We start from the raw sequence: 19,684 nt of genomic DNA, 5'->3' as shown, positions 1-19,684 counted from the left end.
TAATGTAATGTTACCTTTTAAAAACTAATTGCAAATGTTTATGCAAAGTCTATTAAATATAAAATCATGCAATACTGTACCACTAAATAAGAAGTGTTTTGAGGGCTTAGCTAAACAGGCCAATTAGAGACAATTACTAATCATTCTGATTTATTTTATTAAATCATTCTTTCATTTCACAAATCAATCTTTTTATTTTATTATTATTATTATTATTATTTTTAATTAAACACAAGGGGTCATTAATGATGCTTACATTATAACCAGTGCAAATCTTTAATTTGGCCAGAATTACAGGTGTCTGCTAACATCCAAGAAGGTTTAGGGGAAATATGAAATAAGTTTAATGTTATTATAGATTATAAAGGTTTAAAAAAAAAAGGTAATCTAAAATTACACACACACACACTACGAGTCAAAAGCTTTTTAATGTTTTTTAAAGAATTCTCTTCTGCTCACCAACCCTGCAATTATTTGATCCAAAATACAGCAAAATATTGTAAAATATTTTTACTATTTAAAATAACTGTTTCCATTTGAATATATTTTAAAATGTAATTTATTCACGTGATTTCAAAGCTGAATTTGTTATCAATATACAAAATAAAAAATAAACATACATATAAACAAATAAGTAAATACATTTTAATAATAACAATACTAATACTAATACTACAGAATGAAATTCTGAAATCATCAGAAATGCTACGGCGGTGAAGTTAGTTTTATGTTTGACATTCATTAGACATTAATTTTCATAAGAATTAACCTCTTAACGCCTGTTATGTTTTGAGCCGTAACTAACTCAGATAGACATAAATATATGCCCTTTACGTTGCACAAGGCTTATTTTTAGAAGAAGAAAAAAATGAAATAAAAATTAACCATATAAATTAATTAAACAATTCAACTACGTTAAATTAAAACCAACACTAAAATGTTCAGAAAAACATCCCTGTTATTGCACAAGGCTCTGATTTTGGTAGCATTTTATGTGTTTTATAATAATTTTACAACTTTTAATGTATGCAATAATACAAATCCATTAAACAGCAATACTATTTGATTTAAAGTTATCAAACCAACTGTAGAAATCTAAATATTACTCCCTATAATGCACAAGGCTTGTTTTGTGTGATTATTCCTTTTTTGTTTTTATATACAGTACTGAAACCGTATTTTTGATTTGTTTAATATACTCTACCTACTTAAATTCATTAAACTCTGACACCGTTTAAGATAAAGGTATCAAAACAACTGTAAAAATCTCTAAATATTATTCTCCATAATGCACAAGGCTTGTTTTTTTTTTTTGTGTTTATGCCTTTATTGTTTTTATATACAGTACTGAGCAATATCTTTACTATGTTTTATATACTGTACCCACTTAAATTCCTTTAACTCTGACACGTTTCAGATAAAGATAACACAACAACTATAAAAAAAAAATCTCTAAATGTTATTCCCTATAATGCACAATAATAATTCAAATTATGGCTTTATTGTTTATTGTACTTTTACTTCAGTGGCAATAAATATGTTCTTTTATCTGCCATTAAAATGAAAGAGCTCAATATAAAAATATATATAACATTAAAATAAAAAATACCAGTGTAAAACAGTGCTGTATAATATTAGGGCAGTTACATAAATTTGAAAAGCTTTACAATTTTTATTGTTTTTATAAGCTTCTTATTTTCTGATCTCATATTAGGAAGGATTTCAAAATATAATTTAAGTTCAGTGTTAACAAAAGGTAATATATAACTTATGAATATAAAAATTTGCTAGGATAATTCACAGATTAATATAATGTAATTTTATTTATCAGAGAAAAATGGTTTTGTAAGCATAGTAAAAATATTTGAAATATTATATTTCAATATTTAAAAAATGTGTTTATTTTAAATTTTTTGTTATGACTATTTTAAAGTCAACCCAAAATGAAAGAAAAAGGGCAATAGAAAAATAAATATTCAATATCTTCAACTGATATGTTACAAAAGGTACATTTATCTATGAATATATCTGCTAACGGCTGCATTTACAAGATAACATCTGTGAATCATTTTGTAAAATACTTCTTTTACTTTATTAGAAATAACATATTTATATGGTAATATCTAAATGCTATGTCAAGCCATACAATGAGGTTTGAGTCATTTTGATGTACTTGGAGGATTGGATCCAACATTAAAGGAGTTTCTTATAAAACTGTTATTGAAACGTTTGTCAAAAAAGAGAGATCGTTTACAGAAGGTTTAAGATTTTGTAGGGTTGTATTATTAATATTTATATTTGAGAATTTGGTTAAATTCTTTTTCGTTTACCAAAACAAAAAACAAACATATTTTGTAATAAAATTAGGGTAAGTGTATAATTGCCCATTCTTGTCAATAAGCTGGTTCACAATTAACATGTTATGCCGAATTCAATTTTCCATATACAATGATTTGTTATTATGAGTGATATTACCATTGTTCCATATCAAAGATCTGCTCTGAGAAAAATATTTTCTGTACAAAAGTGACAGTAAAGTTATGATTGTTTGTGATAATTGGCCAAAGCAATGCGTTTGCCAGTTATATAAGGACACTGCAACAAAACATCCCCCAAGATTTACAAATAAATGATATAAGAAAATATTGAAAATACTTTTTTTTTAAGCCAATTCATTTTTATAACTTGGTTGAAAATTGTAAAATTAAGAACATTTCATCCACCATCAGATTATTAACAAGGACAATTTTTTGATGAAATAACATTTTTACAGTTGTTTTGATACCTTTATCTTAAGCGGTGTCAGAGTTTAATGAATTTAAGTAGGTCGAGTATATTAAACAAATCAAAAATACGGTTTCAGTACTGTATATAAAAACAAAAAAGCAATAATCACAAAAAACAAGCCTTGTGCATTATAGGGAGTAATATTTGGAGATTTTTTACAGTTGGTTTGATACCTTTAAATCAAATAGTGTCGCTGTTTAATGGATTTGTATTACATTAAAAGTTGTAAAATTATTATAAAACACATAAAATGCTAATTCCAAAAACAGAGCAATAAGAGGGATATTTTTCTGAACATTTTAGTGTTGGTTTTATAGTATAATGTAATGCAGTTGAATTGTTTAATTAATTTATATGGTTATTTATTTATTTATATATTTATGTCTATCTGAGTTAGTTACGGCTCAAAACATAACAGGCGTTAAGAGTTTAATTCTTATGAAACTGAATGTCTAATGAATGTCAAACATAAAACTAACTTCACCGTAGAAAACCTGTTAGGCAGGTAGCTTTTGAATACATCCTACGATTAACGTTACTCTTTGTACTTTGACCCTCCTCTCTTCCACTACTTGCGCTACTAGGAAGGAGGGATCGGAAGTATGTTGTAATGAAAAAAGGGGAAATCTTTACATTAAGGAAGGACCGAAAGGAGGAGGCAGTGAGATCTGATGTGATGGCATCTGAAAGGGAACACAGATGGACTGTTTGTGTAGTGATTGTGCTTTTGACAGCTCTGTGTGCAGCTCATATGACAGATCGACCTGCCTGTGAGTGTCATTTACCGTCACACAAATGTATCTTTAGGATAGTTATAAAATATAAAACACACTTCCTATTGCCGTGGTTCCTTTCTGTTTCGCTATTCTAGTTACTTCACCCAGCTAGCACCACTATTAGCTGTTTTTAGCCTATGCTAACTGTTCTTATTGTGATTTACCAAACGCTAAATTTATATTTGTTTATAATTTAAATTACATTTTCTGTCTGTTAGACTTATTCTTTATCTTAGCCTTTTATATTCTTGATTTAGCATATCAATACAGTATGATGCTCTTATGTATTCAGCCACAACAGATACGTTTATGGGTTCATGGATTCAAATTTCCCTCGTTTGGCAGATCTGGGCAGGTTTCTAATGCTTCTTGTGAGGCAGATTAGTGCAAGCATGTGACTGCAGGAGGTACAGAGTCACTATTGTAAAACTGCAGTAGTAGAGTGCACCAAAGCAGCTGACCATTTAGTTTCATTAGCAAACCTATAGTTAGCAACTGAAGTCTACAGAGTGGTGAGTAGCCTATATTTGGGAAATGTTTCTATATGTTTTACAAAGGAAATCTCTGTGGCATGTCACAAAATATACCTAGCTTTTGAGTCGTTGCTACTTCAGTCTCTGATCAGATGTATATGTCTTATTGTGAGGTTAAATGCATTTATGTTGCACATTCTTCATAATTGGTGATGCTGAAGTGGCTTTGCTTTCAGCTTCTCACCCTCACCACAAAACTTCTGCGCTGAAGATGGATGAGGCGTCCCTTTTGGTTACCAATGAGATCGAGAATGACATGATGTTATATGTGGTTTCTGATCACTGTTACAAGGTATCACATATACATGTTCTGGGTATACATGCAATATAGCATTGATACTGAATACTGCCATAATGATAATGAGATTATTTAATGTGCCTGTGTAATGCTGCTTAAAGAAATATTTCACCCAGAAATGAAAATGTGCTGAAAACATACTCATCCTCAGGCCAAACAAGATGTTGATGAGTTTGTTTCTTCATCAGAACAGGTTTGGAGAAATTTAGCATTGCATCATCCTCTGCAATGAATGGGTGCCGTCAGAATGAGAGTTCAAACAGCTGATAAAGACATCAGTAATCCATGACTTCAGTCCATCAATTAATGTTTGGTGAAATGAAAAGCTGTGTGTTTGTATAAGAAACAAATCTAGCATTTTTATCTAGCATTTTAACTTTAAACCATAGCTTCTGCCAAAAATAGGAGTCCATAATCCATAATATCGCTTCCTCCAGTGAAAAAGTCCACCCCCTTTGTCCTCTCACCAAAATATTTGATCTGTTTTTAATGTTTTTGCTTGTAAATAATGCTTGGTTTGTGCATATTTCGCTCCTGATTCAGATAAGATGAATTTTTCACTGTAGAAAGCAAAGCCACATTATAAATAGAAGACTCATATTTTAGCTGGAGACAACTGTTTGAAGTTATAAATGTCTTAATGGTGAAATTGTTTGTAACAAACACAGCTTTTTGTTTAAAAATACATTAAGTAATGGACTGGAGTTGTGTGAATTATTGTGATGTTTTTAGCAGCTGTTTAAACTCTCATTCTGATGGCACCCATTCACTGCAGAGGATCCAGTGATAAGCAAGTGATGTTGTGCTAAATTCTTCCAAATCTGTTCTGTTGAGGGGAAAAACACTTAACAAAAACATAAACAAAAACCAGATCTACGTATTGGATGGCCTGAGGTGAGTACATTTTCAGAAAATTCTAATTTTTTGGGTATACTGTACCTTAAATGCTACAGTATTGTTCCAACTGGACCTCTGTATCTCTATGTTGTCTGTGCATACTTGTGCATTAGTGTTTGCCCCAGCTGTTGGGAATTATACCTGCAAAGCCAGCTTCTGGGACCCCCACTACGGTGGGGTTTGTTGTGGGTACACAACACGCGCTGACACTGCAGCTCAACAGCACCTCTGCAAACATGGAGCAATGCAAGTGAGTTAGACATCAATACATTTAACACAGAACAATGAGAGTTTCAGGCTAAAACATATTCACTATGTTTATTTTCTTTGGCCAGTATTATCAAGGCATTATTATCTGATTTGTTTCATCCAGTGTTAACTTCCACTTTGGGGAGCAGGGGAACTATTCTCTGTGGGTGAAGAGCCTGAATGAGCTGTCACGGGTCAGCTGCTCTATGATCACGGATTCTGAGCCCATTAACAGCTACCTGCGTGAGTTAACTTTACATCTGCATGCTGCAATTCAGTATTTTTATTTTTATTTGGATCCTTTCGTTTTTTTGTCTTTAAATGCATTCTTACTAGTGGTCAGCCAGTATAAATTCTTCAATGGCCAACATCTGACTGATTTAATGTTAGTATACAGTATACATGATGCAATTATTTTATACATTATTAACTGAAAACATAAAAAAAAAATGTATATGTTGTATATTTTGTGTGGGATCTAATATTTCTGTTAATCAGTCAAGTGGGTTGCCAAATATTGAAAGATTAATTATCCAGGGCCAGTACACGGCCATGAAAAGTTATGAATAATTCCGAAATAATCTTCTTACTTTTGGTCAACTAATATGCACCTTTTAATGGCAATATCTGGTCAATTTAAATGTCAGTGTATACATAATTCTGTTTAATAACGGCAAATGAGACTGTAATGACTCTTATTTTACAGATTACTAACCGATTTTAAAATTTACAAAAAACATAGAAAGATTAATTAGTCTGGGCCGTTACATGACCATGAAAATTTATTTTTTGAATTTTTATTAGTTTTTGCGTCCTTCAAGGGTATTTCAGGAAGAGAGTGCCATTTGTAGAGACTTTGCAAACAAAAGTGAACAACATAATTCCTTCACGAAGGGCTCTTCCAGAAGTCCGTTAGCGAAGGGAACATGCAATAGTCACTTCAAGGAATCTTGGATTATGAGTTCTTATAATGCACTGTGAAGCAAAGTTGGGGTTGATTTTAGACTACACGTACAAATGTAAATAATGTATTAAACTTAACTAAGATTGGTAGATGAGTTTTTTTTTTTTTTTCTTTCAGCTATTTTGTTTGCTTTTCTGGTATTTGCTCTTCTGGCTGCATTATCTGCTATCTGGAACACAGTTAAAAGGTATTTTCAAAAATAATTTTCACAATGTACTGATGACATTTAAATAATCCAGAGCTGTTCTATTTAGAAACCTTGTAAAATTGAGTTTTTCTATTTTTAAGACTGGATGTGGTGACAAATCTTCTTCTTCGCTTGGGGAGCACACTGGATACAGAGAGGCTGATAAACTCAGTAAGAGTGCTATTCACTTATTTTATACCTTTTTTTTCGCACTTTTAATATTGTCTATGCATGATTTTCATATCTAAAAAAGAAACGCATAGCACCAAATATAATGTTTCTGTCATAGTTCAAACATTGCATCATGCTTGATTTAGTGTTCTTGCTGGTTCCAGCATTGAATTTTTTTTTAATGATCATTCTATTCTTTTTTTCTCATTAATTTGCTCTCTCTCTCTCACTCTCTTTCTTTCTCTCTTCGTTTGCAGGAGCTTGGCACTCCAAACAGATTGGTAGATGCCTCTATGGAATCGATAATTCCTGCCACTACAGGACGGAGGCTTCGTTCTTTGGATACTTTCCGTGGGTATGGTGCTCTTTCACTAATTGTTTTGGGTCCAATGCGCTTGAGATGGGAATTGAAAAATTCAGGTGAAAATGATCTTGCATATAAGATGCTATTTTGCATACTGTGAAGCTGGTTGTCAAATGTAATTTTCATTTTATTTCACATTATCCAGAAATAGAATGATTAAATTTGAACTTGTTAAAACAAGGTTATGTTTGCTTGTAACCTTACCTAAGAATTGGAATTTAATTACAGTTATTGTAATGTTTGGTGTTGTATTTTGGTCTGTCTGATTTGAGGAATTCAATCGCATTATTAATTGCGGTTTGGTTTAATTCCAGATTTCTGTTAACACAGAAATGCCCCTCGCTCTGTTTTCTCCACAGCCTTGCTCTGGTCATTATGGTGTTTGTCAACTACGGAGGTGGACGTTACTGGTTCTTTAGGCATGAAAGTTGGAATGGTAAACTAATTTCTTTCTTTACAATAGCCGCTAGCATGTTTTCAAGCATCAGAGCTCGGAGTGTCTATTACTGATAACAGTAGCCATTCATAATTTTAGTATATGAATACAAAGCTGGCCAAGTGGATAATGTGTTTTTTTATGTTTACGCTCACCAAGGCTGCATTTATTTGCTCAAATATACACTAATAACAGTAACATTGTGAAGTAGTATTAGTAAAACGACTTTTCTATTTGAATATATGTTAAAAAGTCATTTATTAATGTTATTACTAGCCCTTACTTCAGTTTTCAGTATCAAATGATCCTACAGAAATCATTCTAATAAGCTGATCAATTATTATTATCAATTGGTGCTCAATTATTAATAATGATTGTTATCAATGTTGAAAACAGTTTTTGCTGCTTAATGTTGTTGTAAAAGCTGATAAAATAACCATGTCTTTACTATAACTTTTGATCAATTTAATGCACCATTGCTGAAAAACAAAGAAACGTTAATTTCAACATTGGTAATAAGAAATGTTTTCTCAGCACCAAATCAGCATATTAGAATGATTTCTGAAGGATCATTTGAGACTGAAGACTGGAGTAATAACTGCTGAAAATTCAACTTTGCCATCACAGGAATAAACAACATTTTAAAATATACTAAAACGGCCATTTTAAATGGTAAAAAAGCCTTGGTGAGCATAAGAGACTTATTTTTAAAACATTAAAAAGTGTAAATTATTCCAAACTTTTGGACGAATTTAGAATATATTTGAAAGCACTTGTTATGAATTTACTAGAATGTAGTTTGACAGCAGGAAGCTGTCTGATGTGTTCTTCCTCTTGCAGGGCTCACAGTGGCTGATCTCGTGTTTCCTTGGTAAGTCAATCCGATGTCACAAATGACTGATTCCTCACACTGCATGCATGTAGAGCAGCTTCCTGACACACTGCTGTTTCTTTATAGAGCAGTATTGTAAAATAGCTTTATATTTCTGTACCGTGCTTTGATTAATCTGCAAGCCACATCAGTGCTGGCATAAGATAGTATATCTGAGCCAAGCATGGGCGCTTATCACTGTGGCACAAATGAAGTGGCATATCAGAGTCAGCATAAACTGGTTTCACAGTTGAACTAAACCCAATAACCTTGTTTTCTGCTGTGCGGCTGAAGAAAGTGTCTGCAGCAGTGCTACTCAGGTTTACACCTTTGTGAGGTTTTAGGAAGCCTGTATGAAATGACCAACAATAACGTTGTTCCAAACCATTATTTATATTTTAAAATAGAATTTATTCCTGTGATGACAAAGCTGCAAAGTTGAGTTTTCAACCTGTATTTGAATGCTTGTGAACATTTTTCCATTTTTACACAGTATATAAAAGACAAGATATAGCATATGGATGACTTTATAAAACAGTGTTTTTATTATTAACAAACGATAAACATTTTTAAAACAAAGGCCCAAAATTGAAAATGCTGCCAAAAGTAAATGTTGCGTTATAACTAACTGTATTATATTAAAATGTATTAAAGTAATAGTTAAATAAAAATCTAACTGTATTATGTTAAAATGTATTAAATGTATAGTTAAATGTTTTTTTATTAATATAAAAATATTACAACATTTTTTTAATATTTTATACTAATATTCACTTACATTTTTATACTGTATTGTATCTAAATGTATTTATAAACAAAAATCATATACAGTGCCCTCTATAAGTATTGGAACAGTAAAGACAAAATTGCTCTGTTGGCTGTGGAGTCAAGACATTTACGCAAAAATGAATATGAGACAAAACTACAGAATGTCACAATTTATGTTTTACCAAATAAAAAGAACAGCACTTTTAGAGTTCATCCCACTCATTGATGTGAGCATAAGTATTGAGATGAGTTGAACATAAGGCAGATATAAAAGATTAAAAGCTATTATTTAGTTGCAGATCCCTTGCGCACAATCACAGCAGTGAGTCTGTGACCCATAGACATCACCAGACTCTTGGTCTCATCCTTTGAAATGCTTTTCCCAGCCTTTAATGCAGCCAATTCCACTTGTTGCTTGTTTTGGGGAGTTTCTGCCTTTACTCTCCTCTCCAGCTGGCGAAATTCATGTTCAATTGGATTGGTTTGCATCTTGCTGTGTAGCATCTGTAATTCTGTGTCAAAGTCTCCTGAGGACAGTAGATTGTAAGAGCATCACCCCAGCTTTCTGGAAGTTGTTGGTGATTTTACAGACATGTCTTTTTGGATTCATTTTCACAGCTTTTATTTGTCTGTCATCAACTACTGTTGTTTTCTCAGCTGATCAGGTAGTTGTTGGTTGCTGGTGGTTTCCAAACTCTTGATTTCTCCATGCCCTTTGTTTTTGTTATAGCTCTAATTGACTTCCTCTTTTCTTTTAGCATCCAAATTGCTTGCTTTTCTCTCAAAGTCAGCTCCCTCGTCTTCATCCTGGTTTGCGTGCGTCATCATCGAATGCAAGATTCAGAATGCAGAAGTAATGGATATAACTGATACGACACATTTCCTACTTTTAATATCTGAAGAATTAATGCAACAGGACACAGCTGATCACTTAGAAAGACCTGTGAGGCAACTGTTCCAATACTTATGCTCACATCAGATAGAGGGATGAAACTCTAAAAGTGCTGAACTTCTTAGCTGGTAAAACATCTGTATTGAATCACCCAATAATAAAATATGACATTCTGTAGTTTTGTCTCATATTCATCTTTTAATCATATTTGTAAATGTCTTGACTCCACAGCCAACAGAGCAATTTTGTCTTTACTGTTACAATACTTTTGGAGGGCACTATATATATATATATATATATATATATATATATATATATATATATAAATAATTATTATTTATTTATTTATTTATCATTTTTCGTTTTTTACCCCTTGATGAAATGACCCATGATGACCTTTCATTTAGCTCATGGGTGCTGGTTTGTGCATCTCTGATATATATAGACAGGAAACCAGTGGGAGATTGGATCACAACATGAGTTAGACTGTAGACAAATGTTTGCTGTATGTTGAAGAGAAATTGGTTTTCACACAATTCTGTTTGTGGATGACGCTTAATCTGTGTAGGAAATCATGTCGGAAAGTAACACATTCTGAAATGTGTATCCTTTTTTTTTTTCTCTCTCTCTCTCATTCTGTCTTTGTGTAATTTTTGTCTTCACAGGTTTGTGTTCATTATGGGTACTTCTATTGGTTTGTCCCTGAGCGGTTCATTGCGCAGAGGTGTCAAACGCACTCATCTGCTGTGGAAGATTTTCTGGAGGAGCTTACAACTATTTATTATCGGAGTCATCATCGTCAATCCTAACTACTGCCAAGGACCCTGTGAGTAGTAACACATTTTCCTTCTGTTTCTTCTTAAAACCTACAAACTCAATCTCTAGCCCAATCCCTGTAGTCATGTACAAATTCTACACTGATTTATAAATGAAATGCAGTGTCATGATGAAACACATCAGTATGAAAACTGAAACAAAGTAAGTTTCTCATTATTAATTACATGCATATAACCAGTCCCTATGAAATCTAAATTGGACGATTTGTGGATTTTTAATCCATTTCTGTAATTTTTAAAAATGATTATTATTAATTTATTTAATTTATTGACTTGACTTGCTCACGAATGCATATCAAATATATAATTTCTTCTCCAATAAAATGTTCTTTTAATGAGAATACCATCCTCCTCTAACTATCAATAGTAAGAAGAAATCATGGTTGGCTAGAACATACAAAAGGCATTTGGCTATTTAAACATATTTCTTATCCTTTTTCAATAGACAGCATGTCAACAAAGGAAAGAAAACTGTACTTTCATGGGGTTGTTAATATTATATGTCCAAACTCAAAATTTCCATATAATGTCACCTTGTCAATTATTTTTTTAGTAATCTGCTCACAAACATTTGTGTTTCAAGATTTCATGAAATTTGAAGTTTAAGACTTTAAAGACAATTTAAAGGTAAACAGTGTTCAAAATATAAACGCTGATGTTTTATGCATGTGTCCATGTATCTGTACAGTGTCTTGGGATACTCTTCGTATTCCTGGGGTATTACAGCGTCTGGGCTTCACGTATCTCGTTGTCGCTGTCTTGGATCTTGTGGTGGCCCAGGACCGACTTACCAACTTGTCAAGTGTGAGTCACGCTATCCTTCTTTGCACGTGATATGACACTTAATCATAAACACACTTTATAGACCTACACTAGGCTGTATGTGCTTTACAGGATTTTGTCTCTTTAATGACTAACTGAATATTTGTTTCATCCATTTGTAAAAATATACAATGGGGTCCAAATACCTGAGACCAATTTTATTTAACATAATTTACACTGCCTGCCGGTTTTTGAAAGAAGTTTCTTATGCTCACCAAAGCTGCAATTATTTGATCAAAATTACAGAAAAACATTAATATTGTAAAATAGTTCTACAGTTTAAGTTAAATTTTCTATTTGAATATATTTTATAATGTATTTGATTCCTTTGATTCCAAAGCTGAATTTCTAGCAGGCATTTCAGTCTTCAGGGTCACATGATTCATTAGAAAGATTTCTAATATGCTGATTTGCTGCTCGAGAAACATTTCTTCTTCATCTTCTTTTTATTTATTTATTTTACAGCTTAATGTTTTTCTGGAAACTGTGATGCACTACGAATTAAAAAAAATAAAATATATAATGTTACAAAAATCTGTTTCTTCTTTGAACAATAAATGCTGATGTTTTATGTCCATATATAGAAGCACTGTAGCATGTTTAAAAAAATATATATATATTAGGCAACAAAAACTTTTATATATTGATAAAAATAAAAACCATTACTAATAATTGAGTACCTTAATAACTGAGCAGCAAATCAGCATATTAGAATGATTTCTGAAGGATCATGTGACACTCAAGACTAGAGTAATGATGGTAAAAATTCCACTTTGCCATCACAGGAATAAATTACATTTTAATATATATTCAAATAGCTCTTTTAAAATGTAACGATATTTCACAACATTACTGTATTTTTATATCAAATAAATGCAGCCCCAATGAGTATAAGAGACTTATTTCAAAAGCATGGAAAAAAATGAATTATTCCAAACTTTTGTCCGGCAGTGTAAATACAATATATAGAGTTTTAAGTGATAAATGTAAAAATGTAAGTAGTTTTTTTTTTTTAGTATTTGTATTGTATGTCCCACTTTTGCTTTAATGTCAGTATGCACTCAAACTTGCAGTATCTCCCTCTGTAATTATTATTAATTGTAATAATAATAATTGAAATTTTGCATCATCTTGCTGTTCCCAGGTAACATGCTGGTATTCGGTGCACGATGTCTGCCTCTACTGGCCCGCATGGCTGTTTGTGATTGCCTTAGAGACAATATGGTTGTGTTTGACCTTCCTCCTCCCAGTCACAGACTGCCCAACGTAAGTACAATCCTACTCATGATATGAGTGTATCATTTATTAAGACCTGCTTAAATATCCGTCCCCATATCCCCTGCCTTATTTGCAACCAGGAAGAGAACCCTCTGCAGAATCAGCTCTTTTTCTGCCTTGTTAAAATTACAGGAAATTTGCATAAATATCAGTAAGATACCTTAAAAATGAGAAGAATAGATGTAACTGCTAATTAGAAATGCAGAACAGATTGTTAGCATTTAAAATTTTTTATTTTTTTTTCTGGTTAATTATATATATAAAAAATCTTTCGTTTATTCTTATTGATGTTGTTAGTCAGTTGTAATTGGTTATATTATATATATAGATATGGGATTCATCCATTAAAATGAATATGCAAGTGAAAGTGTTTTGTATAGCATAACTCATGTCCATCTATTTGCTATTCATGACACACAAGTTGTGTGGAAAATGCTATGTTTTTCCTCTTGTTGTCTCTCTCCTGCAGTGGTTATTTGGGTCCAGGGGGCATTGGTGACTTTGGCCAGTACCAAAACTGCACCGGTGGAGCTGCAGGTTACATCGATCGCTGGCTGCTGGGAAATAACCATATTTACCAGACGCCTTCATCACGGGTAAACAGAGACCAAAACAATGAGAACTGCTTGTCGTTTTGCCAGACATATGTAGTCACTATTTACTAGAGCTGCAGCTTATTTCTGTCTCTTACTTACTTTGGCACTCACTGATACACTTCATTGTGTTTTTGTGGGCCTATATCTAGGTTGTATATCAGTCTGTGATACCTTTTGACCCCGAGGGTGTTTTGGGAAGCATCAACTCTATATTGATGGCATTTTTGGGTCTTCAGGTGAGATAGATTTCTGTTTTCTTATACAGTACTTTACTTGTTTCTCGTAGCAGCATCTGTGATCTCCCCCCCCCCCCCCCGACTCTGTATCAGCATCAGCAGTGCAGTCACATGCTTCATGCAAACTATTTTTCTTCTGCAGTGCTTACAGGAATCACATCTAATAATTCTCTTGCCCCTGTTGCATCAGTGTTTATGTTTATTTTGTGGGTTTCAGGCAGGGAAAATTCTGCTGCATTACAGAGACCAACACAGGCAAATAATCACACGATTTCTCATTTGGGGATTCATACTGGTATGTTTGCTTACCATTTGATTATTGCTTGTTTTTGCTGACAATTTATATGATAACATTCATTCAAAATTTTGGATTTGGGGGTTAAGATAATTTTTTTTTAAATAAAACAAGTTGTTTGCAAATTGTCAGCAAGACATTTATAATGTTATAAACTATTTCTATTTGAAATAATGTTCTTTTGAACTTCTGATCTATTTATCAAAGAATCCTGTAAGAATGCATTGCGAGTTTCACAAAAATATTAAGCAGCACAACTGTTTTCAACATTGATAATAATAAGGATGTTTCTTTAGCAGCAAATCAGCATATTAGAATGATTTCTGTTGGATCACGTGACACTGAAGACTGAAGGAATGGCTGCTGAAAATTCAGTTTAGTCATCATAGGAATAAATTACATTTTAAAATATATTAAAATACAAAATAAATTGTATTTCAAATTTTAATCATATTTCACAATATTACTGTTTTTTTTTTTTTTACGGTAATAATTATAATATATGCCGAAAGTTAAAAAAATGAAGAATAATATAGCCTGTCATTAGTACAAAAGAGAATAGAACAGGTTGATATCAGGACTCCAAAGAGAAGGGGTATATTTTGTGATAATGAGTTCATTATGCCACTTTTTACACAGATACTCACCAAATACATTAATAAATCTACATGAAACACTAATTTGAGTAGAAATTACTTTATTATGTGAGACAAAAGAGACCCAGAGAGACCTAAAATTGACGTGGTACAACTGGCACAACAGTCAATTATGCACTTTAGCGGTCAATTATACACTTTAGCAGTCAAAATACAAAAAATATTTCACCACAGAGTGCCGTGATTGACCAAAAACAATCAAGTAATTCAGAGTCATGTAATAGTGTTGGTTAAAGTTATTAGGCATGCATTTGACATTTTGTTTCCTCTCTCTCTTTTACAAAAACTGGTTTAACTGGCAGATGATTCAAATATAATTTAGTGAATCAATATTTAAATAGAGCTTTGTTAGAGGTTTAAAATTATGGAAATCTCATGCTGTCTATCTTTACATTAAGGGAATCATCTCAGCTGTATTGACCAAGTGCTCCAGAAATGACGGCTTTATCCCTGTCAACAAAAACTTGTGGTAAACTCAGGCCTGCTTGCATATATCTGTAGTTTTATTCATTAATTTAAAAAAAAAAGATATTGTTTTTCATTTGTGGTAAAAGAAATGACAGCACTTCCAGAAGCAGGAAGATCCAGATTTGCTTACTGATTAGAAGAGGAATGTATTGTATGCTGTATGATTCATGGCTTCTGTCTTGTGACTTTCAGGTCTTTGTCCTTTGTTACGACTCTCAGCTGTTTTGCTTTTGTGACTCTGGTGGTTTTTTACTACTTGGTGGATGTAAAGAAGTGGTGGTCTGGAGCTCCCTTCTTCTACCCTGGTAAGCTCTTCAAACTTGAATTTCCACAGCCAGAATGAATTTACCTAAACTGCACCCAAAATGTGTTTATTTGGCTCTTGCCTCTAATAAGTTACTAGTTATTATTGTGACCGTAACAAACCTCAGCACTCAAGGGGGTGATAGTTAAAATGCATGTGCTATTAAACGGGATTTGTTATTATTAAGGTAACTAGCTAGAATCATGTTGACAGTTAAACCAAAGTTAAAAAGAAGATGCCTTTAACGCAGTGGCTGCACGATAAATTGTATTTTAATTTCTGTTTATCTTTTTTTTTTTTTTTAAGCATAATCGTCTGTAATCATTGCTGGATATTTATCCTGAAAATGTTTAATTTGGGATTTGTATTATCTTGCATTGATAACAAGCCCCCACAAGATTTAATTGTTGAGCTTGCCAGATGTAAAGAGTTTAAATTCCCCCGTCAGAGCTTTTCTCTTAAATGAATACATTTTCTGTACTGTGGTTTAGTTAATGTTCCCTACCTGGCAACCATGCACATACACTAGTGCTACAGTACATAAAAAGTGCTGATGATTTGAACGCCAGCAAAAATGTAAGTTCCCCACTGATATTTTGCTCAAATTAGAGTAATATAGTCAGTTGGTTTTCCTTTACGCGGCCGTTTGCTGCAGTTAAATCTATGAGCAAATCGTGCAAATTGACGTTCTCTTGATTTGTGCGTTCTCTTGATGTGAAAATGCAATAATTCTGTTAAAAAATATTTTGATTATATTTTTTTAACAAAATATTTGCCATTAACAGTTTAACCATTATCATGCAGCCCTAGTTTATGCTAACTAACACTATTCCACATACTTGTGTTTGTTTTATGAATTGCTTTCAAGTTTACCTTTTATTTGGCAGGTATGAATTCCATTTTGGTGTATGTGGGTCATGAAGTGTTTGAGGAATACTTCCCTTTTGGTTGGAAAATGGCCAATAGCCAATCACACGCAGAGCACCTGGCACAGAATCTCGTGGCCACCTCCATATGGGTGATCATAGCCTATCTGCTCTACAGGAAGAAGATCTTCTGGAAGATTTGAAAGTGTATCTCTATCCTGCCGATTTTAGGAGCTGCTCTTCATTGTGAAAGAGATTTATTTGGATATTTTTAGTTGTAGAAAATCAGCAGATCTCGGAACATCTGTGCAGAGACTAAAACTCACACATGATCCAGGAATAGAACTTGGCTATTATTTGAGAAGAGCAGAAAGAAGAGCATGCGAAGGTGCCAAGATGAATGCCAAAAGGCCAGATTCTGCTAAAATTGAATTCAGTCAACTCGTTTGGGTTAATGAATGACATTTTGAAGCTCAATGATGGATTATGATTGATTATGGAATTTCCTAAATTATGATATGAAAGAATTCTGAAAGTCTTGGGACCAATTTAGATTTAATTAAGGTATTGATGTATGCAATTATGAAACTAAAAGCAAATAGGAAGGGGAAGAGAACCCCAGACTACCAAAAAATAAAAGGTCTTCCATCAAGGTCCTCAAAACATGCTGAAACATTCAGTCTTATCCAGGCAGATTAATATTACACAATTTGATGTTTAAGTTTTAATGTAATAAATGCTAGGATTGAGTTGTTTTACTTTTTATTTTCAGTGGACTTTGTCTTTGCTACTGTGGTTTTAATCTTTATATCTTAAGATGAAAGTATTACGGTTAAAAGGATGTATGTTAGTGAGAGAAAAAGAGTTTATGTTCTACCTTCTCAAAAACTCAGGAGATTTGCACAACTTAAAATGTATTGTACTTATGGTTTCTCTGATCAAACAGTGCCCTTGTTTATTACAGTTTACCAATGTCTTGTTACCTCTGCCACATAAATCAAATGATATAAAAAAAATACTGATCACTGACATATTTCCCATACACATTGCTGCTTGAAAAAATAATTGTTCCAAGAGAAGGGAGAATATTGATCCATCATATCTGTTGCCAGCTCGCAAAATCAAATCCATCTTAGTAATGGATATTTTATTTCCTCATGTATATCTTTATCAACATGGGATGTGGTAAAAATAAAACTTTTTTCTTTTTTTAACCATTAAACCTCTATTGCTCTTTTTTGTTTCTTTGGCTTTTTAACACCTTGATGAGGTGATCATGGGACCAGGAGTGTGGCCTTTGTGTCATTGGTATATACAGAGCTGGGTAGATTACTTACAAATTGTAATCCGTTACTGATTCCAGGTTACATGACAAAAATTGTAGTCAGTAACATAATCCGTTACATTACACATTTTAGGTAATATAATCCGATTACTTTTAGATTACTTCTGATTTAACTTGTTTAACACATTGAGCATTATCTTGTAACATAATGATGTAAAAAAATGCAAAGAGTAAGAAAACGTGTTCTATTCATTGTAATTTACAACATGAAGTGCATTTAACATTATATTACATCAAGATTTCCCAAACTAGGGTTCGTAAATTATTTAAAATAAATCCTTTTAAAACAAGAAATCAAAAAAATAAATAATTTTAAAACAAACTCCCTTTCGAGGAAAGTCTCTTCATCCGGCGGCCATATTTGCAAAAATAAAAAAGATTAAATACTTTTATTTACCTGCATGCCATGTGATCAAAGAAATCGCGAACATGCAAATGTTTTTAATAATTAATTATTGAAATATTTATTTTAAAATCTCAGGGGTACTTAAAGCAAATATACAGTGCCCTCCAAAAGCATTGGAACAGTAAGGCCAATTCCTTTATTTTTGCTGTAGACTGAAAACATTTTGGGTTTGACATCAAAAGATGAATATGAGATTACTGAATATGGCCTTACTGTTCCAATACTTTTGGAGGGCACTGTATTTGGTGAATAAGGTTTGGATGACAAAAAGTTTTGGAATGCCTGTATTACATGTAACCAAGAAATAACGTGAATATGTGCATTTTAATTAGTTATAATTAATAATACATGATTACAACAAACATACAGAGTAATAATTCAAATAAGAATGAATGTGTTCATCAGTAGTTGCTGCAATGTAGAAACCCTTCTTAAACCTGGAATGATTTTTGTAAATCCAGTGGTCAAATGCTGTCATCACCTGACTAATGACTGATCTTTGTGTGAATGTCCACAAAACTGAACTATATATACTGTACATATATAATTCGTAGGCTATTTTAGAAAGGAAAATTTAAAAGATGAAAAATAGAAATTAGGGAGAATCAATGAATTATGAATAATTTATTTCTATATAATTTATTTATAGTTTGAATAATATGTAATCATGTAATCCATAAAAAAGTAACTGTAGTCTGATTACGAGTATTTTATAATGTAATTTACTCTGATTACAAGTGGGCTACTTCATTTTTGGAATCTGATTACGTAATCCAGATTACATGTAATCAGTTACTACCCAGCTCTGAGTATTTGTTACCATGTTGCTAAATAAGGACTATAACTACTCCACAGAATTGCATGCTTGGCGAATGCACTTTTGTACAAAACATCAAAACTAATCACATTATCATACTCAAAAATTGAAAACCACTAAACCAATTGGAAATTTATAGTGGGAACCCATAATGAACTGACATGGTTAAATGTAGTCTACTGGGAACCCATGATTAGCTGTACATCTATGCCCCAGCATATTTACGTCTCGAAAAATAAAATTAGGCATTTATCTTGACAAAAAAATATGTTATTAAAAGGAACAGTTCATCCCACCTAAAACAATCAATCGTCAATTACATACCTGCAATTCATTCCAAACATCTACGACTTTTGACTTATGTATTGTTTGTTTGTTTGCCTATACAATTGAAGTCAATAGTAACCAAAACTCCTTAAAATAACTTATTTTGTGTTCCTCAGAAGAACGAAAGTCGTGCCATTTTGGGAGGACATGGTGGTGAGTAAATGACAGAACCTTTTAAATTTTTTGGGTTAACTATCCCTTTAACTTTGAAAAAAGGGTTGGAAAAATTAGTGACTAAT

General features: G+C 32.5%; 1 protein-coding gene across 1 annotated transcript; it reads left to right on the top strand.

The window, feature by feature from the left end:
• Positions 1 to 3,354: 3,354 nt before the first annotated feature.
• On the top strand, positions 3,355 to 17,786 carry LOC306873827 (heparan-alpha-glucosaminide N-acetyltransferase-like). Its single transcript, XM_079423323.1, has 18 exons — positions 3,355 to 3,557; positions 4,273 to 4,388; positions 5,405 to 5,541; positions 5,665 to 5,783; positions 6,622 to 6,691; positions 6,793 to 6,862; positions 7,120 to 7,217; positions 7,586 to 7,662; positions 8,503 to 8,533; positions 10,859 to 11,019; positions 11,718 to 11,833; positions 12,996 to 13,117; positions 13,599 to 13,725; positions 13,875 to 13,961; positions 14,179 to 14,256; positions 15,311 to 15,381; positions 15,573 to 15,685; positions 16,572 to 17,786. The coding sequence occupies exons 1-18, from the start codon at positions 3,398 to 3,400 to the stop codon at positions 16,751 to 16,753; spliced, it is 1,935 nt and encodes a 644-aa protein (XP_079279449.1). The 5' UTR covers positions 3,355 to 3,397; the 3' UTR covers positions 16,754 to 17,786.
• The last annotated feature ends 1,898 nt before the right edge of the window (positions 17,787 to 19,684 follow it).

Source organism: Barbus barbus, assembly GCF_936440315.1.
Source record: "Barbus barbus genome assembly, chromosome: 8".
In the NCBI taxonomy this organism is placed as follows: Eukaryota; Metazoa; Chordata; class Actinopteri; order Cypriniformes; family Cyprinidae; genus Barbus; species Barbus barbus.
This window is presented reverse-complemented; position numbering and strand designations above follow the sequence as displayed.